At 42.9% G+C, this 25,719-nt stretch overlaps 1 protein-coding gene across 1 annotated transcript; it reads left to right on the top strand.

The window, feature by feature from the left end:
- Positions 1-1,296: 1,296 nt before the first annotated feature.
- Positions 1,297-22,409, top strand: CCT5 (chaperonin containing TCP1 subunit 5). The gene is made up of 11 exons (XM_083360637.1): positions 1,297-1,517; positions 3,136-3,196; positions 3,285-3,449; positions 6,708-6,906; positions 8,809-9,001; positions 9,166-9,315; positions 16,206-16,325; positions 16,411-16,596; positions 18,210-18,347; positions 20,487-20,667; positions 22,169-22,409. Exons 1-11 carry the CDS (start codon positions 1,413-1,415, stop codon positions 22,294-22,296), a joined length of 1,626 nt encoding a protein of 541 aa, XP_083216763.1. The 5' UTR covers positions 1,297-1,412; the 3' UTR covers positions 22,297-22,409.
- Positions 22,410-25,719: the final 3,310 nt, after the last annotated feature.

Below are 25,719 nucleotides of genomic sequence, written 5' to 3'. Positions count from 1 at the left end.
ATTACGATTTTATACGTGCTTGGCAACAGCATACTTTTCCCTTTTTGCCTGAAAAAAGTAACCAAAAGGGACTGCTTTAATAAGGCACGTTTTGAATTAAAAATACTGTTTAGTTTCTTAACATCAAAATTAATGTTAGTACAGTTCTGATAGAAAACGATGACTGAAAACACTGTATTTTGCTCAGTTTTGTTATAACCCATCATCGTCTGTGAAGTAGCTTGAATTGCTATCCCTACATTGCAAAAAACATCCGTTTGACCCAAACTACACAAAATAAACCCTTCTGGGCGCCATTAATTTCTATACAAGTTGTACTGTTCAAAACTCAGCTAATTATAGATGTGAAAAAAATATCCTGCAGTCTTGTAGGTAAACCCTAAAAATCTGAACCTGTCCTGTTTTTTCCTGTGATCAGTTTCGTTCCATCTTTGGGAGAATATGAACAAATTTTCAAAATTTATAATTTTGTTTTAGTCTCTGAATTTTATTTTAACCGCGTTTTAACATCACTGCGTTGATTTAGATGAGCACAACTCCAGAAATGTGCATCGGGAAGGCAAACTAGTAAGTGAGAAAAATCAGAGTAATCTATATGAAGACGAACAGTCCTTGATGAAATTATTCAGATTCCGCAGCAGTATATTTCTCAATTCGGCTCGGTGAGCTGTCTGAACCCAGGCGACCCTGCATTCGTGCATATCCATAGACTAGGCACGCATAGCGTTTTGCTGAAAGATTGCCCCACAGGCTTGAACTGCGAAGACAGTGTCTCGGAAAGGAGTCCGCATTAGCACCTATAGAGCCATGACTGGCAGTGTTTCTCAACGTTTAGATGTGTGGACTTCAGAAGCTGGGGTATTCTGGGAATTGAAGTCCGCTCATCTAAAAGTTGCTGAGGCGGAGAAACACTGTCTTAATGGGAGATGTAGCTGAAGCCGCTCTAGTTTGTTAATGGGATCGTTGCTTTAATCCAGAGGTCTTCAGACTTGGCCCTTTTATGACAAGTGGACTTCAACTCCCAGAATTCCTCAGCCAGCCATGCTGACTAAGGAATTCTGGGAGTTGAAGTCCACAAATCATAAAAGGGCCAAGTTTGAAGACCTCTGCTTTAATCCAATGAATGAACGCAGCGTGTGCGTGTTTCCTAGCTCTATGGTCCGAAGGGGGGGGGGCGCGATGCTTTTAATGCGCTCGCGCGCTCGCATATACCCGCCCCACCCGGATGCTTCTAGAATGTGGATTCCACAGTCTAGAAGCAAAGTGCGCATGCGTTTCCCTTGTCCGTGAGTGAATCTCGCGAGAAGGGAAGACCTTGCGTCAGGCGGGCCGGGCCAGGGTGGTTCTCTTTCTTTCTGGGCAGTTAATTGTGGCCTCGTGCGTCTCTTCCTTCGGGAGGATCGACCATCGCTATGTCGGCCATGGGGACTTTAGCTTTTGACGAATACGGGCGGCCGTTCCTCATCCTCAAGGACCAGGAGCGGAAGACCCGCACTACGGGCTTGGAGGCCCTCAAGGTAACGATCGCGGCGGGAAACGGATCGGGCAAGGGGCCATTTCAGGTTCAGAGGTGTGGAGTTGGGTCGCCGGGGCGGGACCCTTCCCCCTCGCTCTCGGCTCGAGTTGGCCTCAGAAGACGGCTGTGTCGGTAAAAATACGTTCCCTCCCGGACACGCCGTTTGAGGCCTGGGAGGGGTGGGCGGGGTGTGAGGGAGGGGGGGGAGCGGAATTTCTGTCGGAACGAGGGAAAAGGAGCAGCAGCAGCAGCGTTTCCGGCCGTGTGCGGCGGGAGTTACCATTAGCAGGATTGTGTTTATAAATTCGTACCGGTTGGGTTTCCTTGGTGGAGCAGTGGGCTGATGCCTCCTTAAGTAACACCAGCTGCCTGCAATTAGTGCAGGTTCGCATCCCACCAGGCTCAAGGTTGACTCAGCCTCCCATCCTTCCGAGGGAGGTAAAATGAGGACCCAGATTGTTGGGGGCAATTAAGCTGACTTTGTAATAATGCCGCTTGGGGTGTGTGTGAAAGCCCTAATAAGCAGGCATATACATAGAATGAAGGCTACTGCTAAGCACATTGGTTTGTGCTTAAATTGTAAGCCGCCCTGAGTCTTCGGAGAAGGGCGGGATATAAATGGGATTAAAATAAATTTAAAAATAAAACGTCAGGTAACGAACTGGTTGCTTATGGCAACCTTGCAGCCTGGAAGTCAAGATGCCAGGGGCAGAGAGACGGGTGGTAGAAAAGAGCAGAGTCACGTCTTTGCGGCTTAGCCTCCGCCGCCGCCTTGTGGATCAGCTGCAAGCTCGGCAACTCATCGCCTCCTGTTTGCTGAACAGCCTCTCCCCCCTCCACCCCCCAGTTCTGCAGCCCAACTGTCTGGATGCCAAATTTTGACAAACACCATAACCCCCGTGTGTCAAAACCTACCGGTATATCCTCCTCAGCACCGTGAGCAAAGCGATCGGTGTCGCCTTTTCCTTTGCCTTCTGACATTTGGGGGAGGGGAAAAAAGATTGGGGTGGGGACACGAATTTCTTTCCTGACTTTTCCCTCACAACTCCTCATTGGCATCTTCAGTGTAACGGGATGGGGATTAGCAGTGAGAGACGTAATTAGCTATAATGACATATTTTTTGGTAAGCTTAAGGATGGGTGCATAACACTTTCACTTGGTCACCGGGAAAGAGGCCTGACAGTGATAAGATACTTGAAAAAGGATTGTCAAGGATCATCTTAAGTACCTCTAGCATCTTTAAATCCATCTTCTTTTTTAATAGTCTGCATAGCTGGAATGGCCCGTTGAGATTTGATATTTTTCTGGGAGAGCAAATTCTGTATTGTGACTTTTGATGTTTCTGGCAGCATAAAATTCTGTTTTGTTCCCGATAATAACATATATGTGATAACATATACTAGAAGATATGGACTAGCCAAACAGTATTATTGCTGTGAACATCATTCAGATGAGATTAACAGCATGCAAGAAGAAAGCACTTATGAAAACATTTAAATAGGCACATATTTTGCAGGACTGCCTTGAAAATGTTTGGATTTGTATATGTGTGCATGTGCAAAAGATGTAGTATTTTTAGTATTTGAAACTGCTGAATTTCTATTTTTTTCTCTTATAGTCTCATATAATGGCAGGCAAGGCAGTAGCCAATACACTTAGAACATCACTTGGCCCCAATGGTAAGCAAAATGATTTATGCTGTATACTTTTAAGCTTTTTACGTTGTAAGGCTTTTTAATTATATTGTTGTTTACATGCTTATTATAGGCCTGGATAAGATGATGGTTGACAAAGATGGTGAGGTGACAGTAACAAATGATGGTGCTACTATTTTGAATATGATGGATGTAGAGCATCAGATTGCTAAACTTATGGTTGAATTGGCAAAATCGCAAGATGATGAGATTGGGGATGGAACAACAGGTGTCGTTGGTAAGATTTGTTTGTTTTGTTATCAGAATTTTACTTAATTGAATAGTATTACTTTCTGTGCAATAACTAGCAATTTGGACTTTCATTTTCATAACACTACAGATACTTTATTTTCAAACCTAAGGTTATTTCTACTGCATGTTGGGTAACTTGGGTCATTTTGTTTTGTTTTGTTTTTTTACAAATTTTATTGATTTTCTAATATTACATTCACATATTTGAAAAGCAACGTGGTGGCTGAGTAGTACTAATGATACAGACATCATTAGTACAGATTTCAAATTGCTACCATAAACATTTCCTCTCTCTTTTCCCTTCTGTCTATTTGTAAATTTCAAAACAAGTTTTATCCTATCAATCACATAGAAAATAACTTTCTTACAGATATCAATAGTTTTAGTTTACATATATTCTAGTTGTTTTAACATACAATCTTTTAGACAATCAATGACCTAATAGATTTTTCCAGTTTTAATTTCCACTAACATTTAGATTTAACGTTTAATATTTATCATTGCCAAGATTTTTAATGTACTCCCAATTCATCTATCACCATTCCTCACAAAATCAATCTAATGTTCAAAATATACATCTTGTCTATTTAACTTCTCACCCTCTATGTCAACAAATTAAGAATACAATACAATATCTTTCCTTTTTGCTAGTTTTTGATTTTTTAAGTAGTAATACTTCCTCTCTTCCTCTTTGTATCTGCTATCTCTTGCTTAAACTAATATTTTTTGTTTTTGACGTTCCATATAGACCTGTTTATTACTTTCATCAATAGTTTTTTAGCTTGTCTACATCCTATTCACCTTTACATGACCTTTATGCACAAATCAATATTCAAATTTAGCTATTAGTATTTATACTGCTAGGTTTTAATGACCAAAAACTTTTCTTTATCTCAGTTCATAACAATGTCTTGTATTCAACATGCACATCTTATCTATTTAAGTATATTCTGTTTTAGATTTCGATAAGATGATCAAAACTCCATTCTTCTTCAGTCTTATTCTAGCTTTTTTCCTTTGTCAAATCGTCTTCCATGTCCTTGTTTTTGGGTCATCCTTGTAATGTCATATATATTAATTGATGTTGGCAAAACCATCCAGTCACCATCAACATGGTTGTTCTGAATTGTTTATCTTCTCATCCAACTGTTCTTTTTCTAGATCCTCTAACTCCTGATTTGTATAGGAAACCTTTTCCTTTTTCCAAGTTGTTGGTGTCTTTTCTGGATTTTCAAATGTCAATATTTGTTGAATAGTTGATTCTTTTGTTGTGGTATTTAAATGTTTCATTTTTTCTATTGTATTTTGTATAGATGATTCTTTAGTTGTGGTCAAAGTTTGGGCTTTCATATCTGGGCTGTCTTCTTGTTTCTTCCCATAGCCTCTTAGTTTTTCATTGGCTGTGATAAGAGTTTGAATTATTGTTTTCAACATAGAGAGAATTTGTTGATCTTCATCCATAAGGAAATTTTGTTCCTGGTCTTCCATATTAGTATTTTAGACTAATGGATTTACACTCAGGAAATCCAAAATAAAGAAGAAAAAAATTTCTGGGTAAGGAACACAGAGCCTTTCACAGCTGTTGTTTCAAAATTTTCAAGGTTATATGTCTTATCTATTTCCCTGGGCAGTCAGCCAGGACCCTAGAGCAGTGATGGTGACTTTTTAGAGACCAAGTGCCCAAACTGAAAGCCAAAACCTACTTATGTATCATTGGGTGCTGGGTGGGCATGGTCAATTGGGTGGCCATGGCCTGTTGGGTGGGTGTGGCTACGGTGGTAACGGCAGACGGTGGGACTAAAAAGTTCAATCAATCAATTCCAACTTTGCGAGATCTTTTTTTTTCCCCGTGAGAAGTTGAAATTGATTTTGATTGGTTGAACCTTTTTTTTTTTTGCACACTGCAGTGGAGACCTAAAGCAAAAAGGTTTTATAAAACCCAGATGAAGACCTAGGACTGGGGCGGCAGCATGCGTGCCCACAGACAGAGCTCTGTGTGCCACCTGTGGCCCGCGTGCCATAGATTTGCCACCACGTCCCTAGAGAATAACAGATTAAAATACCAAATTTGACCACACGGTGTCTCCTCTACCTTTTAAAGTTTCCTTTGAGTCCCAAAGTTATTTTAATCTTTTCAGTTTTTCTTCTTTTTTATAAGAAAAAACCCAGTTTTTCAATAGAAGTAGATAATGAAAAATAAAAAGTAAAATGTCTGTCACTTCACAGGCTTTGAGAAATAAAATTCCAATTGGGATTTAGTTTCTTTTTCAACTTTTTAAACACCCCTGGGTAGTTAGTTGCCACTCTTTCTGGAGGGAGGGCTAAAATCCCCCTTCCCTCACCACAGTGGGAGAAATGCTTAGCAGCTTAAGGAGGTACAGAAAATAATTAGGGTGTAAAAGAGGTAGATCTCACCCAGTCTCTTCTGCGCTGCTTTAAGAGTTGCCTGGTGGAAAATGTGACTTCGGCTGTTCGCAGCCTAAGGACAAGCCATAATGGCCGGTACTTTTGTCTGCCGGTTTGGAGGATTTGCCAGGTCTAACGGGAGAGTTGCGGCTCTCCTGCGATCCAGCGAACGCCCCTCCTTGCTGGTCGCTTCTTTGGGGCGACTTTCGGCCCTTTTCAGGGCCCCCCAGTGATGCAAAACTGGACAGGAGAGAGAGCAAGTCTCCCAACCGTCCATGGCGGCTGGCAAACCAGAAGTCTCAGGTCATTTAGCTTTTGTTTGCTTACAAAAGAATTCTAGATATTTATCAGAACCTGTCAGCAAGTATATTACCGGATTACCTACGGGAGCACCTACTGCCAGCGTCAACATCCCTCCGTCCTGTGCGCTCCCACAGAGAGGGCCTCCTCAGGGTGCCACCGGTCAGAGAATGTCGGCTGGTGACCCCCAGGGGGAGAGCATTCTCGGTGGGTGCGCCAATCCTTTGGAACCGCTTACCAGCTGAAATCCGGATGGCCCCCGACCTTCGCTCCTTTCGGCGTGATCTAAAGACTTATCTATTCCAACAAGCCGGCCTGGCCTGATGGATTTGGGTTTTAAAATTTTCTCACTTTATTGCTTTATTGTATTCTTACTTTATTGCTCTGTACACCGCCCTGAGTCCTCCGGGAGAAGGGCGGTATATAAAACAAACAAACAAACAAATAAATAAATAAATAAAATAAATATGATAAATTCCCATTAAGTATATTTTCTTATAGCAAAAAGTACAATATTTTAATACATAATTTTCTGTAGTTCTGGCAGGTGCGCTATTGGAACAAGCAGAGCACTTGCTCGATCGTGGTATTCATCCAATGCGAATTGCAGATGGTTATGAACAAGCTGCTCGTATTGCCATTGAAAATTTAGATAAGATCAGCGACAGCTTTCTTGTTGATCCTGAGAACACCGAGCCTCTTATTCAGACAGCAAAGACAACTTTAGGCTCAAAAATGTAAGTATTTTTCAAAGAACTAAGTTGGTGTATGAGAGAATTCATATTGCTCATTGTTTCGAAGTATATGTAAAAGATATACAGTCTAGTCGTATATAACTCTAGGAGGCAATGCTCATCTCCGTTTCTTGGCTGAGGGAGCCAATATTATCTGAAGGTAATGTGGCCAACATGATTATATGCTGAGGTGCACAATACGCTGTTTTCTTCCCACCGAAGTGATACCTATTAATCAAGTCGCATTTGTATGCTTTCAAACTGCTAGGTGGGCACGAGCTGGGGCAGGAATGAGAGTTCACCCTGTTGCCCAGCGCTTGGGTTTAAACCCAGGCTGTCAGCTTTCCAGCTGACAAGCTCAGTGTCAGCCCCCCGCCCAAGTACATGTAAAGACGATAAAATATACACTGTATATTAAATTCAAAATGTAAAGTATTGCATCTAAAATACCAGCATAATTAAATATAAAAGCAGTTATATTCAATACAAATATTATCCTACCAATAAAATCCAGTAATAAACAAGAAACAAAATTGTAAAATGAAAAGAAATACCCAGGAAAAAAAGCTATAAGGAAGGATTTAAAAAGGGCATAACTGCTGAGAAGCTATACTTTGTAGGAACCACCATGCCAACTGCCAAGTGAGTGGGTTTTTGATTAGGAATTTTTAACAGAGAGAATGTGTTGTATATTAGTGGTCTGGGTAAGCTCTCCTAAGCGGATGAGATAGCTTAGACCAGGTATGTCAAACTCGCGACGTCACGTGACATCGTGCGAAACATCGCAACGATGTGGGCGTGGTTTTAGTATGATGCATCCGGCCCGTGGGCCGGCAGTTTGACATGCCTGGCTTGGACTAATCAAGAGTTTTAGCAGACTTCTCAACCCCTCTAACCAAGAATCTGCCAGATCCTTTGGAATGTATACAGACACGTGTCTCATTCTGCAGAAGGGCAACTGCCTTAATCTAAATTTCAGGATAAAGTTTTTTTTAAAAAAATTTTGATACTGCTACCAGAGTTTGGGGGGGGGTTCCCCATTAGAAAAGGGTCCATCTTTGTTATCAGTATAAATGTCTAGATGAATAGCATGCAACTTGCTACACATATTGAAATATTGTACCCCATTTTTGGATTCAGCCTTTGTGTTCTTTCCATTAACATTCTTAGTGCCTTCTATAAAGGTTTTCATGTTATAGGGGCTACCTATCTAATAAACTGTTTTCTGCTGTCCTGTTTTATCCTACAGAGTTCATAGGCCTTGGTCCAAACAAATTGTGTCAACTAATGGAACTCTGGAAATTTTCTGTCAAAGATCCTCTTTGAAAAAACTTGCCTCAAAAATGTGTATTGCCCTTTCCTATTTAAACAAGCCTTAAACCTGATCCCCCCCCCAAAATCATATAGTGGTAGGCCCCTTGAGAGAACGGTATTATATCAGAGAAGATGTTTGCTTTATTCTTTTTTGGATGTTCATAATTTTTTCTTGCTTGCATGTTTGTTTTGGTCTGTTTTTAATATGAACACCACTCACAGCTGCCATGGAGTTAAATGGCCTTACAAATTTGGTAAATATTCATGTATGCATATTACTGTGTCACCTGAGTTAATGGTAGTGAACAACTGAGAGAATCAGATGATTATGCTTTCCATGTATAACGTACTGTCTAAGTGCTGAATGGTTTGGTTTTTTTCAGAGTGGCAAAGTTAAGTGCATTTTAAAAGAAGATATAGAATAACATAATTTAATCTTATGTCAACTACCAATTTGCTTCAGCATTGTTCTACAGTATATCTTGTATACTATATATTCTACATCTTGGTAAATCATTTTGTTCTATAAAAAGTTTTTGCTTTTGTTTTAGCATCTGAAAAAGCTGCATCAATTCTTTCTTTTGTATTTAGAATTAATCGTTGCCATAGACAAATGGCAGAAATAGCTGTTAATGCAGTATTAACAGTGGCAGATATGGAACGTAGAGATGTTGATTTCGAGCTGATAAAGGTCCAAGGCAAAGTTGGTGGTAGGTTGGAGGACACTCAGCTGATAAAAGGGGTTGTTGTAGATAAAGACTTCAGCCACCCACAGATGCCTAAAGTGAGTAATCTTTTTGTTGGTGATACATTTTTTGTACATAAAGTAAATAAATTTTCCCATTGCTATTTTATTACCTTATCTCCTTTATAATTAGAGAATAATTAATTTTATTAGATACAGAAATCAGTTAACTGCCTCTTAAAATGCTACCCTTCTTTCTTCAGGAAGTTAAAGATGCTAAAATTGCAATACTGACCTGTCCATTTGAACCTCCTAAACCAAAAACTAAACATAAGCTTGATGTTACCTGTGTAGAAGACTTCAAGGCATTGCAGCAGTATGAAAAAGAAAAATTTGATGAGATGGTGAAACAGGTTAGAAGATGCATTTGACAGTAACAGACGTTTTATAAAAATTTTGTTTTAAATATCTACTTTATGTTAATGATAATCGAGTAATAATACAGTTGTGATTACTTACTAAATGTGAAATTATTTCCATTCTTATTTTGTTTATTATCTACAGTGAGGGGGAAAATTATTTGGTCCCCTGCTGATTTTGTACGTTAGCCCACTGACAAAGAAATGATCAGTCTATAATTTTAATGGTAGGTTTATTTTAACAGTAAGAGACAGAATAACAACAAAAACATACAGAAAAACGCATTTCAAAAAAGTTATAAATCGATTTGCATTTTAATGAGTGAAATAAGTACTTGATCCCTTCACAAAACATGACTTGGTGGCAAAACCCTTGTTGGCAACCACAGATGGTTCTTATACTTGGCCAACAGGTTTGCACACATCTCAGGAGGGATTTTGTCCCACTCCTCTTTGCAGATCCTCTCCAAGTCATTAAGGTTTCGAGGCTGACCTTTGGCAGCTCAAATGTTTAACTTCCTCCACAGAATTTCTAGGGGATTAAGGTCTGGAGACTGGCTAGGCCACTCCAGGACCTTAATGTGTTTCTTCTTGAGCCACTCCTTTGTTGCCTTGGCCGTGTGTTTTGGGTCATTGTCATGCTGGAATACCTATCTACGATCCTTTTTCAATGCCCTGGCTGAGGGAAGGAGGTTCTCACCCAAAATTTGATGGTACATGGACCCGTCCATCGTCCCTTTGATGTGATGAAGTTGTCCTGTCTCCTTAGCAGAAAAACACCCCCAAAGCATAACATTTCCACCTCCCATGTTTGACAGTGGGGATGGTGTTCTTGGGGGTCACAGGCAGCATTCCTCCTCCAAACATGGCAAATTGAGTTGATGCTAAAGAGCTTGATGTTGGTCTCATCTGACCACAACACTTTCACCCAGTTCTCCTCTGAATCATTCAGATGTTCATTGGCAAAATTCAGAGGGCCTGTACATGTGCTTTGTTGAGCAGGGGGACCTTGTGGGTGCTGCAGGATTTCAGTCCTTCACGGCATAGTATGTTACCAATTGCTTTCTTGGTGACTATGATCCCAGCTGCCTTGAGATCATTGACAAGATCCTCCCATGTAGTTCTGGGCTGATTCCTCACCATTCTCATGATCATTGAAACTCCACGAGGTGAGATCTTGCATGGAGCCCTAGACCAGGGCTTTTCAACCTTTTCACCCATTGTACTGCTTTTAGGATATGGCAACATCTGGGTATCACCAGTTGCCTAGCAAAGTGTCAAAAACTTGATGACCAAAAAAAAAAGGAAAAAAGTGATGAAGTACAGGTAGTCCTCGACTTACAACAGTTCACTTAGTGACTGTTTGAAGTTACAATGGCACTGAAAAAAGTGCCCCCCAAGCCACAGCTGAGAAAGACGCCTGCCCGCCCGGCTGTGCTCTTCCTCCTGTCTGAGGTTTTCATTGTTGTGAGCATTTCTGTTGAGGATTGGCAGTGGGGGTGGGGTGGGGTGAGTGTTTGGTTTTTATTCCCCCCATCTGCTGGGTGGTTGCAGCAGATTTTGGTCACTTCACATGATTCTGGGACACTGTGACCGTCATAAATATGAATCAGTTGCCAAGCATCTGAATGTAAATCACAAGACCCTGGAGGTGCTGCAACATTCCAGCTGATCAGCGCTTCTGGGCTCAGCAGAAGCGCCGGGATCAGCGCCAAGCTCCAGCTGGAGACTGGTGCTGACCCTGGCGCTTCCGCTGAGCCCTGACAGCCCTGCAGCTCCAGCCGTCTCTCGCTCAGGCTTGTGCGCTGCTGCCACTGGTTCAGCTCATTCCCCTCCCCCACTACCACTTCTCTAGGATGGTCTGGTACCACCTGCCAGGTGCCAGTGTACAACAGCTGGTACCCATACCGCTGGTTGAAAAGCCCTGCCCTAGACTGAGGGAGATTGACAGTTATTTTGTGTTTCTTCTATTTGTGAATAATCGCGCCAACTGTTGTCACCTTCTCACCAAGCTGCTTGGTGATAGTCTTGTAGCCCATTCCAGCCTTGTGTAGGTCTACAGTCTTGTCCCTGACATCCTTGGACAGGTCTTTGGTCTTGGCCATCGTGGAGGGTTTGGAATCTGATTGATTGATTGCTTTTGTGGACAGGTGTCTTTTATACAGGTAACAAGATGAGATTAGGAGCACTCCCTTTAAGAAGGTGCTCCTAATGTCAGCTCGTTACCTGTATAAAAGACACCTGGGAGCCAGAAATCTTGCTGATTGATAGGGGATCAAATACTTATTTCACTCATTAAAATACAAATCAATTTATAACTTTTTTGAAATGCATGTTTCTGGATTTTTTTTGTTTGTTATTCTTTCTAACCTACCATTAAAATTATAGGCTGATCATTTCTTTGTCAGTGGGCAAACATATAAAATCAAAAGGGGATCAATTTTTTCCCTCACTGTATTTTATATTGAAATATTTTATATCTTAATGTCTCTTTTATATGTGTTTGAATGAAAGCAAGGCACTGTGATCGACGTAAAATATAAAATTTGATATATTTGCTTACTTCTGATGGGGAAGAAGCTTCTGTACGCTATTTTGCTTATCATATGCATCTAACTCCTTGGCTTATATTCCTTTTGTACTTTTTGTTGAAACATTTTTATTTTAAAATTTAATTTTAGTATTGGTAGCCAATTAAGGATCATCAACCTTTTCTGGCAAAATGGTTGCATGGAAAGGAAGGGGATTTCCATTTCCAAAATAACTACTGTGGGAGACATTACTAGTTAGCATAAATATATTGGAATATTTCTTACCATGCCTGTTCAATTTCATTTTTATGGGGAAATACAGTGGCTTTGGGGGAATTCATGATGTGAGGGGGGGAAAAGTCAGGTGGCTGATGCCATTTTGTGGGAAATAGCCAAGATTTCCCTATTACTATATGATAATAATATGATATATGATAACCGCTGTAATGGTTTTTGATCTGGGAGTATTTATTTATTTTATTAGATTTATATACCTCCCTTTCCCGAAGGACTCAGGGCGGTTTACAGGGTATTTAAAACAAGAAATACAAAAGTTAAAAACAATTTAAAAAATTACATCAATCCCTGAAAAAAAAGTAAAAACCCCAATTAAAATTAAAATTCTCAGCCTGGGCCAGAGAGCTCGAAGAGCCAGGTCTTCAGGTCCCGGCGGAATGAACGGAGGTCGGGGGCAGTCCTGAGCTCCATGGGCAGCTGGTTCCAGAGGGCAGGCGCACCCACTGAGAAGGCTCTCCCCCTGGGTGTTATCCGCCGGCAATCTTTTACCGGCGGCACCCTGAGCAGACCCTCCCTGTGGGAGCACACTGGGCGAAGGGAACTTGATGCTGGCAGCAGGTGTTCCCTCAGATATCCCGGACCCAAGCCATTTTGGGCTTTATAGGTCATCACCAGCACCTTGAATCTCACCCGGAGGGCAACCGGGAGCCAATGCAGCTCGCGGAGTAGAGGTATTACATGGGAGTATCGGGAAACCCCCATCACAACTCGCGCGGCTGCATTCTGTACCAGCTGAAGCCTCCGAGTGGTCCTCAAGGGCAGCCCCATGTAGAGAGCGTTGCAGTAGTCTAAACGGGAGGTCACGAGCACATGAGTGACTGTGCGTAGGGCATCTTGGTCCAGGTAGGGTCGCAACTGGCGCACCATGCGAACCTGGGCAACCCCCCCCCTGGTCACGGCTCCTATATGGTCTTCAAAATTGAGTCGGGAGTCAAGGAGGACGCCCAAGTTGCGAGCCCTATCAACGAGGGGTAACACCTTACCCCTCATCGTTAAAGGTGGAATGGTCTGGTTAACCCGAGATGCCAATATGCACAGCCACTCAGTTTTGGCAGGATTGAGACGAAGCCTGTTTCTCCCCATCCAGACCCGGACCGCCTCCAGGCAACGGGACATCACGGCGAGGGCATCGCTGGGTTGGTTCGGGGTGGAAAGAAAAAGTTGGGTATCATCAGTGTACTGATGATACCCCACCCCGAAACCACGAATGATCTCACCCAGCAGCTTCATGTAGATGTTGAACAGGAGGGGCGAGAGAACCGACCCCTGAGGAACTCCACAAACCAGAGGCCTCAGGGTGGACCTCTGCCCTCCTGTCAACACCGACTGCGAGCAGCCCAGGAGATAGGAGGAGAACCACCATAAAACGGTGCCTCCCACTCCCAACTCCCTGAGACGTCGCAGTAGGATACCATGGTCGATGGTATCGAAAGCCGCTGAAAGATCTAATAGGACTAGGACAGAGGAACAACCCCTGTCCCGAGCCCGCCAGAGATCATTCACCAGCATGACCAATGCCGTCTCCGTGCTGTGCCCGGGCCTGAAACCCGATTGGTATGGGTCCAGATAATCAGTTTCCTCCAGGAACAGAGGAAGCTGATGCACCACCACACTCTCAACAACTTTCGCCAAAAAGCGAAGGTTGGAGACAGGACGATAATTATTTAAAACAGCCGGGTCCAGGACAGGCTTTTTGAGGAGGGGTCTCACCACCGCCTCCTTCAAGGCGGCGGGGAAGACACCCTCCTTCAAAGAAGCAGTTATTACTGCCTGGAACCAGCCCCGAGTCTCCTCTCCCAGGCCACGTAAACCAGCCAGGAGGGGCACGGATCCAACAAACAGGTGGTGGAGCTCAGCCTCCCCATGATCCTGTCTATATCATCAGGGGAAACAGGATCGAACTCAGTCCAGATAACATGCTCAAGACCGTCCGATTCCTCCACGTCAGACTCCGCCCAGTCAGAGTCCAGACCGGCCCGGATCTGAGCGATTTTATCCGTCAGATGATGACTAAACTCCTCGGCCCGTCCCTGTAAGGGATCCTCCCTCACCTCCTGGTTAAGGAGGGAGCGAACCACCCTAAACAGGGCGGCCGGGCGATTATCTGCGGACGCGATGAGGGCAGCGAAGTAATTAGACTTCGCCGTCCTCATCGCCACAAGATAAGACCTTATAAAGGTTCTTAACTGCAATCGGTCAGATTCAGATTGGCTGGACCTCCAACTGCTCTCTAGACCCCCTCTCCGACGCTTCATCTCCCGGAGCTCCGCAGAAAACCATGGAGCCCAGCGGGATCTGCACCGGGTCAGAGGTCGCAAGGTTACAACACAGTCAAGTGCCCTGGCGGCCGCCCTTTCCCAGGCATCCACCAAGGCATCGACTGGGCTGTGGGTGAGGGCAATGGGTATAGAACCAAGTGCCATCTGGAACTGTTCCGGGTCCATTAGGCGCCTGGGGCGGAACCACCTGGTCGGTTCCGCAGCCTAGTGGTGGGGGGTGGCGTAACGAAAGACCAGCCGCAGGAGATGATGATCTGACCATGACAGGGGGACAATGGTTGGTGAACCCCCTCCCAGATCATCTAACCACTGTCCAGACAGGAACACCAGGTCGAGAGTGTGACCCCCCCCACGAGTCGGGCCTGAATTACTTGGGTCAGGCCCATGGCCGTCATGGAAGCCATGAACTCCCGAGCTAACTCAGACGGCCCTCCCAGTGAGGGCAAGTTGAAGTCACCCAGAACTATAAGCCTGGAGAACTCCACTGCCAACCCTGAGAGGGTGTCGAGCAGCTCGGGCAGGGCTGTTGCCACACAGCTGGGCGCCAGGTATGTGAGCAACAAGCCCAACTGAGCCCGAGGGCCACATCTCAGGAGGAGGGACTCCCGGCCATCTGGACAATGGTGGTCTCCCGCGGGCATAAAGTCTCCCGGACAACCACCGCCACCCCACCACCCCTGCCCTGAGCCCGTGGCTGGTGTAGCACACGGAAACCTGGAGGGCATAAATCGGTCAGAGGAACCCCTCCCCCCGAGCCCAACCAAGTCTCCTTGATGCACGCCAGATCCGCACATTCCTCCTCGATCAAGTCCTGGATGAGGGGAGCCTTGTTAACGACAGATCTGGCGTTAAAATAAACCAGCCTAAGCTCAGGGGCCTGATCACCCTCATCCCTCCGGGTGTTAACCGCAGGGTCAGAGCGCGCCACCGCTCGAAGACAGCGGGGACGCGATCCCAGATGTTGATGTGGCCCTCCATGCAACCACCTGCTGCCATTCCCTATCGTTGTAGGGATTTGAAGTCCCACCCCGACATTCACAGAACCAGCAGCCTCCACCCCCAACCCCGTCCCGTCAGGACCTCTAACAGGCCCAGACGTAGTGCCGGTTAATAATTCCCTCCCCACCCTACTATCCCTCCCCCTCCCTAACCTTTTAAAATAACCGGCTAAAAAATGTATCAGGGGCCTCTTAACACATCTCAACCCGAGGCCCCTATCTAAGCCCAGCCACCTCTCGGAGTCCCAACAATAGGGCCCATGTGGAAACAATTGGGAGTGTGGAAACAGGTGGTTGGTCGTACCCAGGAGGGAGGAACCCCCCTGAGGGCATACAGATCAGCTCCAGAGTAACGGTAACAAACCACGCAACAGTAAAATGTCCACCTAGGGCAGATATTACAAATATTTACAATGGGTGGTTCGATGGAATGATGGTATTCATTGAGTCTGGTAGGTATGTCTCTCAATCCACTAGTCCACTAGTCTAGCTCAGCTCTCACCTGAGCTGGAGATCAGAAAGGAAGCCCCAGCCGTCCTCTCACTCCGGCTGAGGAGTCCAACCTGGGGTGGAGAGAGGAAAGAGTCCCGGGCCAAGCCTACCCCAACTGGTCCTCACACCAGTGGGGCGGTCGATAACAATCCAAGACCGTCCTCCCACCACGGTCAGTAGCTTTATTGATTTTAAATTAAAGCTATTATTTACTATATGTGCACTGCTAATATTATTTTAAAAGGAAGAAGTTAAAATAGAAGTAAAAGGAATACTTGTATTTTTAGATCAAAGATACTGGTGCAAACCTAGTTATCTGCCAGTGGGGATTTGATGATGAGGCCAATCACTTATTACTCCAGAATGAATTGCCTGCTGTTCGTTGGGTTGGTGGCCCAGAAATAGAAGTAAGTATTAAAGTGTTTATTACTTGTGTTTCTTACATTTAAGATGTTGTTCTTACAAGTCTGTCTTTTTTCTTTTTTTCTTCAGTTGATTGCCATTGCAACTGGAGGACGCATTGTTCCTCGTTTCTGTGAGCTGACACCTGAAAAATTAGGATTTGCTGGCATAGTCAGAGAAATCTCATTTGGAACAACAAAAGACAAAATGCTTGTGATTGAAAAATGCCAGAATTCCAGAGCAGTGACGATCTTCATTAGAGGTGGAAATAAAATGGTAAATTCAAAAGTAAAGTTCATGGAGGGGCACTATTTCAGGGCTGGATTATACTAAATAACAGGCTGTCTTTCAGGTGGTTAATTATTAATAAATGCAAAATTCTCAAAAGGATTCCATTTATTTTACATATTTTGCTACTCTTTTAACATGGATATGCTTTATACATACCTTTAAAAAATAAGACAAATTTTGTCCCTCAGGGCAAATAAAGAAAAGAACAGATGTTGGCCAGAAAGGTTTTTCAGCTGCGCATTAGCAGAAGGATCTAAGCTGTATAGCAGTATTCCCATACTCTTTCTCTTAGAGATACAGGGATTTTGGTTTAGACATAATTGCTTGAGAGCAGGGGAAAGCATCCCTCTTTGTGTAAATTGAATTTTTCTGCTTTTGATCTAGACAGAAATAATTTGAAAAATGTTTATATGCGTTGCTGAAATATAGGTAATCTTCAGTTTAAACCACAATTGGGACTGCAGCTTTGGTCGCTAAAGCAATGTAGTCAATGATGAGGTTTACAGTTTTTATTAGTTTATAATATAAAATGGAAAAGCAAATAGTAAGTAAAAAAGGGAAGGAAAGGGGAAAAGAAAAGTGGAGAAAAGAAAAAACGGTGTTGACATCCAACTCCCTCTAGTGCAGACATGTCAGACACAAGGCCCGGGGGCCAGATCCGGCCCGCGAAGTGGTTTCATGCGGCCCACGAAGCCATCCTGGAAACAGTGAGGGAACGGCCCCCACTGCCTTGGCCCTGGCCCAGAGACCCTCCTCCTGCCAGAGACCCTCAGATCTGTCCCACTCCTGCCCGGGCCCCCACAGGCACCCTTGATGTGAACAGTGTAGAGCTGGCCACGCCCACCCAGTAGGCCATACACACTTTAGCCATGCCCACCCAGTAGGCCACGCCCACCCAGGCCACACCCACCCAGCTCCCAGAGGGCAACCGCAATGCTGATGCGGCCCTCAATGAAATTGAGTTTGACACAACTGCTCTAGTGTAATAGAATAAAGCAGTAACATCAGATACCAACTTTTCACTTTTACATAATAGTATAAACTAGCCATTTTTATAGCAACAAATCTAGATAAAACAAAATCAGTAAAAACACAAAATCAAACTTTCATTTTTCCCCACCTCAAACACAAAGTCCAGAAGCGGTTTCCAAGTAGAAACAAAAGTACTTATATATATTTTTCTTTAATCAAAGCAGTCAGTTTAGCTAAGCAACGCAGTCATTGAGTCATGCCTGATTTTATGACTTTTTTTGCCGTGGACTTTAAGTGAATGATACAGTGATCGTGACACTGCAGGAATGCTATGATGATTATAAGTGCAAGGATCGGTCATAAGTCACTTTTTTCAGTGCTGTCGTAACTTCAAACTTCATTTGACGAAGTTGTGTGTTGGTTGTAAGTTGAGGACTACCTGTATTTCTCTATGAATTTACGAGTTCCACAGAGTTTAGTTTGGATTTTTGGATTACAGTGCTCAGATAAATAATAAGTTCGTTAGCTTAAAAGATATTAGGATATATGCAGCTAGAGGAGACTAAAGTAATAGGTAAAGAACTTCATTTTCTTACATGTTTGTGTTTTTTTCCTATAATCAAAAGATAATTGAAGAAGCCAAACGGTCTCTTCATGATGCATTATGTGTAATCAGGAATCTTGTTCGAGATAACCGTATTGTTTATGGAGGAGGTGCTTCTGAGATCTCTTGTGCGCTGGCTGTTAGTGAAGCTGCAGATAAGGTAAAAACATTTTATACATTAAATATTTTTATTTGCAGTTCTGGAACTTGCTAAGCACATTGATTTGTGCTTTAAATTGTAAGCCGCCCTGAGTCTTCGGAGAAGGGCGGGATATAAATGGGATTAAAATAAATAAATAAAATAAAACTACAGAGGCTGAAATACTATGCTGCAGATTTAATTTTACTTACACCTAATGTTTTTGAGGGAGCACCTATAAACATTTTTCTTTTTTTTTTTAATTGAAAAGTTTTAAAATTCATTTTATCTTTCACAATCCCCCCACCCCTACCTATCCCTCCCTGCTCCTCCCCCCCATTTCCCCCCCCCCCGACTTCCCAGAGCTAAGTACAAGGTATAAAAACAAAGAACAATCATGAACATCCCTATGCTAACAACAATAAGCTCTTAAATCTATCGCTCTCTAGCTCATATAAGATAACTACAAGCAATATTAATATTACATATAAAAAGAAAGAAAACAGAAAAAAGAAAGGAAGACTTATTCAAATGCTAAATGAAACTTTTTAGACCCATATTTGTTCTGGATATAATCAATCCATTTTTTCCACTCCATAATATTTATTTATTTATTTATTTATTTAGTTATATTTATATACCGCCCTATTCCCTGAGGACTCAGGGCGGTTTACAGGAAATTAAAAAATCCAAAATACAAAAATTAAGAACCAAATTAAAAAATATTAAATTAACCCTGTAGTCAATTAAAAAGAACCCCAAATTAAAAATTCCTCCTCAGTCTGGGCCCGAGAGCTCGAAGAGCCAGGTCTTCAGGCCCCGGCGGAATGATCGAAGGTCGGGGGCAGTTCTCAGCTCCACCGGCAGCTGGTTCCAGAGGGCAGGCGCTCCCATATGGTCTTCATATAACGTTCTTGCGAATGTTCTTTCAAGTAAGCCGAGATCTTTGCCATTTCCGCCAGGTCAGAAACCTTTAGAGTCCATTCTTCTATAGTCGGCAGCTCCTCCTCCTTCCAATATTGACCTATTAAAAGTCTTGCTGCTGTAATTAAATTCAACATCAACTTAGTGTCCACAACAGTAGCATCTGTAATTATGCCCAACAAAAACAATTGCGGACAGAACTTTATCCTTTGCTTGAAGATCTGCATATTCCACCAAATTTTTATCCAAAAAGCCTTAACCTTTTTGCAGGTCCACCATATGTGAAAATATGTTGCATCTTCGCCACCACACCTCCAACATTTTGGCTGATAGTTCGGATACATACTTGCAAGCTTTTTAGGATCTAAATGCCATCTATAAATCATTTTATAAAAGTTCTCTCTTAGGTTCTGAGCTTGTATAAATTTTACGTTCCTCACCCAGATCTTTTCCCACATATCCATAGTAATAACTTCTTGGATGTTCTGGGCCCATTTTATCATACAATCTTTAACAAGTTCTGTTTCTGAGTCAATTTCTATCAATGCAAGATATATCTGTTTGATATGTGCTGGACCCTGATTTCTAATTTGCTTTATCAAGTTTTCGTCAGTCATTGCAAAACCAATTTTCTGATCTTCTTTCCACCTGGCCCGTAACTGAATATATTGAAACCAAGTTTGAACAATCTTCTCATCTCGCAAGAGGTTGAACGGCTATAAACATTTTTCTATCAGCATTTGTGTAGTTGGAATAGTTACATGCTCCTAAGTTGATGGAATGGATTGCTTCCTGGGCTGAAAAAAAAGAACATTCAGATGATTAAAAATGTTTCCCATTAAAGCATCATTTATTAGTAACAATTTTCAAAAGAAATTCTTAAATGGTGTTTAATCTCTAGATGCCCATGTCTTTCGACCCATTGATAAAAATAAACCCTGCAATGCCAACAAACAAACAAACTTATAGGGTACTTTGATTTGGAGTATTAATTATCCTTGGATAGTCTATTAAGAGCAATACAGTTTGCTGTTGATCATCAGAATGAAATTAACCACCTTGGGTAATTTAATCAAAACAAATCTCTTGGATTACAATAGTGTTTAAAGCTGAAGAGAATAATTCTAGCATGCAACTGGTGCATCTCTACCTTTTCAGACAATAATGCATCAAGATGTTTCAACTGATAGTTTATGATTTTAATTGTTTATTCTAAATCTGCTAACTTGATTTTAGTGCCCGTCCCTGGAGCAGTATGCCATGAGAGCTTTTGCTGATGCCTTAGAAGTCATTCCATTTGCACTTTCTGAGAATAGTGGCATGAATCCCATTCAAACAATGACTGCAGTACGAGCTCGACAGGTGAAAGAAAACAACCCTGCTCTGGGTATTGATTGCTTACGTAAAGGAACAAATGGTAAGAACTAACTTTTCTAGATGGGTTGGCGTTGTCCTTATTTAAGCCTGTGGGAGGTGAAAATATAGCCCACCACCCATAGAGTAAAATAAGGCCTGGATCAAATCAGATAGGCCCCACGTTGATGATTTAAAAGCTTTAACTGAAGCAGTTTCATAATACAGACGAATTATTTGTAATTTGCTAAGCTGTTGCCATGCGCACGATATGAAATTGCAAAGTAAATAGTTTTATATGTATATTTAGAACACGAGCATTGTAACCGTGGGAACGAGCATTGTAACCGTGGGAAATGAGGAACTGAAAGTAACAGGGATGAAGGTTTCAGATGTACACGGGTGTATGTGGAAGCTGCTGGTCAGCAAGTAAGAACAAGGAGCTGATTTTGCAAGATAATGACTATCAATGATGGGTGGTCGTTGGAATAAAGGCATAAAAGTCATAGCTCAAGATCAGTTCGGGGCCATTGGCCTATAGCTGTCCTTTGGAATTGCTATGTCAGTGGACCTCATTGCAGTGGGTTATTAATGTAAGTGAAGTTATGTTACTAGGCTTGTGATGTTCCAAATTATTAGCAAAATAAACCTCTGAATCTTAAAAGTAAAAATTATTGTTTTGTGTTGCTGTCTTGTGTTTCTTTCATTGGGTTTTTTCCATGACAAGCCTCAATCAACATAACAATAGCTTTAATATGAATTTATATACAAGTAGTCCTTGACTTACGGTTACAATTGAGCCCAAAATTGCTGCTGCTAAGCAAGGCATTTGTTAAGTGAGTTTTGTCCCATTTTACACTTTTTTTGTCACAGTTGTTAGGCAAATCATATTTTTGTTAAGGAAATATAGCTTCCCCGTTGACTTCGCTTGTCGGAAGGTTACAAATGGTGATCACGCAACCCTGGGACAGTGTGTCATAAATAACATGCCGGTTGCAAAGTGCTGAGTTTCGATCATGTGACCATGGGGCTGCTCCAATGGTCATAAGTATGAAAAACAGTTCTAAGTCACTTTTTTGAGTGCTGATGTGACTTCAAACGAATGATTGTAAGTTCAGGACTACTTGTGTGTCTTTATGTTGTGATACATACGGTAAACTATAGTCTTACTGTTGCCATTAGATAAAAAAGCCGTTTAGTTAGATCCCTTTAGGACCAGTAATAAGCAGGGAAAGTACTCTGTCATGTAGACTGGCCTTTGGATCAATTCAGACTGATAACTAATAGGTACTGGTTTAATAAATGCTTCAGAGGTCTGCAAATTGAGTCAGTACTGCATCTGGCAAAGACAACCGGTAATTATTTTACAGAAATGGTGGCTTATCAACTATGATTTCTTTAAGCTCTGCTTGAAAATAATGGCAAAAATGTAATATAAGAACCACAAGTAAATAGCTGGTAGATGGGATTTGAATGTTATATTTTGTTTTATTTTGCATTGTTTTAGAATAAAGTAATTGCCATTTTTAATGAACTCAATGCATTTAAATTTTCTCTTTTGACAGATATGAAGGAACAAAATGTTATAGAAACTTTAATTGGCAAAAAGCAGCAGATCTCTCTTGCCACTCAGATGGTTAGAATGATTCTGAAGATAGATGACATTCGCAAGCCTGGTGAAACTGAAGAATGAACATGTAAAAGCTAAAGAGTTATAAATTTTGTAGTCACATCAACAGAATTTTTCCCACAGGCTGGCTTTGCTTGATGTTATTGGATCAATAAATTACTAATGAGAGTTCAATCCTTCAGAAGTATCATTGAGCATTTTTTAAAGTTATACTGTATTTAACCTGTTCTACGGAGTTTCTGTAGAAAGAATAAACCTCACTTATACATTATTTGCAGCCCTAATTCCTTTTATTATGAAGTTAATGTGACTTGTATAAATTGTATTTTTTCTGAAGTTTGGGATTTAGCAGGGAATGTACTAAACCAGGAGTTCTCAACTGGGGGTGCGAGACAATATTCCAGAAGGTGTGAAAACTTGGATTTAGAAGTTTCAAAATTATGGTGTAAGTGCATAATTTTCACCCATTACAAAATTCGAACTTTTGTAATGGGTGAAGAATATATCAGAAGTGTTCTAGAGATAGGGAGTATAGAAAAAGTTGGGAACCGCTGTATTAAACAGTCTTAGATAGTTGCAATGCTGCAGTAATCAGAGTAGTTAAGTGGATTCAGAAAAGCAGAGCACTCTGGCAAGTACTGCTTTGGAGTACAGTAGGATTTTATAAATGCCGGTTGTTTTGGTCCATTTAATTTTGCTGAAATTTAGTCAAGATTCACAACTTTCATTGCTGCCTGATAGAATGATAAACACTGAATCTAAGTTAATAGCGGTAGCCTGGCTTCTCAGAATGGAGGGAGAGAGATTCACTTACCTTTGTTATTTAGCCCTAATTATATTAGACTTTTGTCAGTATGCTTTTAAACATTGATTTGAACTGTAGCCTTCTTTCACAAATATAGTTCATCCAAAGAAATGCAGATTAGAAACTCTGGAGTTGAAGTAACAGATGTAGAAGGCATTCCGTGTATAAGACGCTTTTTTTCCTGCATACACCCTGTTCAAAAATCAGGTGCGTCTTATACAAGTGTCTTATACACGGAAAAATAATGGCAACCTCCTCAGCCCAGGGCATGCCTGTGTGGGTTGCCATGCTGCCTGGTGTAGGTGTCAAGCCCCTGTGGGCTTGCCACTAATGAGGGGGGGCAGGGGGCAAGATCGTCAGCCGGCTGAACTTCCAGATTTGCCGGCTCACCTGTTCAGCGCATAGAAACTCACATGCCAGAGCATCTTATACAAGGGTGCGTCTTACAGATGGAAAAATATGGTAAGAAATTTCTAGCTTTGAATAGGAACGAGGGTTTTTTTTTATTTTTGACTGCTTTATAAATTCTTTATTATAATTTATATCATAGAGAAGATGAGAGGCCTGCAGCAGAGAATTACTATCTGATAACAAGTTCTTAACTTTATATTATCTTCAGTGTTCCAGATAAAAAGGCCCTCTTTCAGTATACTTGGTTCCATTCTCTCTTCCATAGACACTTGTGTCTTCTCCCCACTATTGAATCACTACGCTGTATTTACAAAAGAATAGTGCCCTTCGTAGCAGTTCGTGCAGTTACTGGTAGTCCTGCCTTAGAATCATAATTGGCACTGGAACTTCCATTGCTAAGCGACACAGTCATTAAGTGAGTCATCGCGTGACCATGACCAATTTTATGACCATTTTTGCCGTGGTCATTATGTGAATCCAGGTTTCCTCATTGACTGCTAAGAAGCCAGCTGGAAAGGTAGCAAATGGTAATTATGCGATTCCAGGATGTTGCAACCAATAAATACATACCAATTGCTAAGTGCCCAAACCATAGTCACATGATGTTAATGTTTAATGTTGTTAATTTAATTTATATACCGCCCTTCTCCCTGGGGACTCAGGGCGGTTCACAGGGCATATAAATAAAAATACAATACTATACAAAAGTTAAAACAGAGATTAAATCAGTGCCCAATTAAAAAACAATAATGCAATCTAAAATGACAATTTAAAACCCAGCTCCCCCATCAGGCCAGACCGGCCAATTCAAACAAATGGGTCTTCAGACCACGACGGAAAGTTCGGAGGTCCGATGCCGTCCGGAGCTCCACCGGCAGTTGGTTCCACAAAGCCGGGGCACCCACAGAGAAGGCTCTCCCCCTGGGGGCCGCCAGTCGGCATTCCCTGACCGGAGGCACCCTGAGGAGGCCCTCTCTGTGGGAACGCACAGGGCGGAGGGGAGTTGAAGCCGGCAGCAGGTGGTCCCCGAGGTACCCCGGACCCATGCCATGTAGGGACTTAAAGATCATAACCAAGACCTTGAACCTCACCCGGAAGACAACTGGTAACCAATGCAGCTCGCGGAGCAAAGGTGTAACATGGGAGTACCGGGAAACTCCCAAGACAACTCTCGCGGCCGCATTCTGTACCAGTTGGAGCCTCCGAGTGGTCTTCAAGGGAAGCCCCATGTAGAGAGCATTACAGTAGTCAAGGCGAGAGGTCACGAGCGCATGAGTGACCGTGCACAGGGCATCCCGGTCCAGATAGGGCCGCAACTGGCGCACCAGGCGAACCTGGGCAAAAGCCCCCCTAGTCACGGCCACTACATGATCTTCTAGGGTAAGCCGTGAATCTAGGAGGACTCCCAAGTTGCGAGCCCTATCCATGGGGGGTAAAAGCTCACCACCCATAGAAAGAGATGGAACATTTTGAATGTCCCAGGATGCCGGAATGCACAGCCACTCAGTCTTGTCAGGGTTGAGCTGAAGTCTGTTCCTCCCCATCCAGACCCGAACCGCCTCCAGGCAACGGGACATCACAGCGAGGGCATCACTGGGGTGGTTTGGGGTCGAAAAGAAAAGTTGGGTATCATCGGCATATTGATGATACCCAACTCCAAAACCACGAATGATCTCACCCAGCGGTTTCATGTAGATGTTGAACAGGAGAGGCGAGAGAACCGACCCCTGAGGAACTCCACAAACGAGAGACCTAGGGGCCGATCTCTGCCCCCCTGCCAACACCGACTGCGAACGTCCCAGGAGATAGGAGGAGAACCACCGAAGAACCGTGCCTCCCACTCCCAATCCCCTGAGACGCCACAGCAAGATACCATGGTCGATGGTATCGAAAGCCGCCGAGAGGTCTAATAGGACTAGGACAGAGGAATATCCCCTGTCCCGAGCCCTCCAGAGATCATTCACCAGAGCGACCAATGCCGTCTCCGTGCTGTACCCGGGCCTGAAACCCGATTGGTAGGGGTCCAGATAATCCGCTTCATCCAGGACCAGAGGGAGCTGATGCGCCACCACACTCTCAACAACCTTCGCAAGAAAGCGAAGGTTGGAGACTGGACGAAAGTTGTTCAATACAGCTGGGTCCAAGGCAGGCTTCTTGAGGAAAGGTCTCACCACCGCCTCCTTCAAGACGGTGGGGAAACAACCCTCACTCAAAGAAGCAGATATAACCGCCTGGAGCCAGCCTCGTGTCCTCTCCCTAGCTGCATAAAC

The sequence above is a fragment of the Vipera ursinii genome (genome assembly GCF_947247035.1).
Source record: "Vipera ursinii genome assembly, chromosome: 3".
Lineage (NCBI taxonomy): Eukaryota > Metazoa > Chordata > Lepidosauria > Squamata > Viperidae > Vipera > Vipera ursinii.
This window is presented reverse-complemented; position numbering and strand designations above follow the sequence as displayed.

What these genes read in the sequence shown, in the direction of transcription:
- CCT5 (XM_083360637.1), top strand. Translation starts at nt 1,413, where the DNA reads ATGTCGGCCATGGGGACTTTAGCTTTTGACGAATACGGGCGGCCGTTC. An exon ending in AACATCACTTGGCCCCAATG is followed by an intron (nt 3,197 to 3,284) that starts GTAAGCAAAATG and finishes TGCTTATTATAG; the next exon opens with GCCTGGATAAGATGATGGTT. An exon ending in TTGATGAGATGGTGAAACAG is followed by an intron (nt 9,316 to 16,205) that starts GTTAGAAGATGC and finishes TTGTATTTTTAG; the next exon opens with ATCAAAGATACTGGTGCAAA.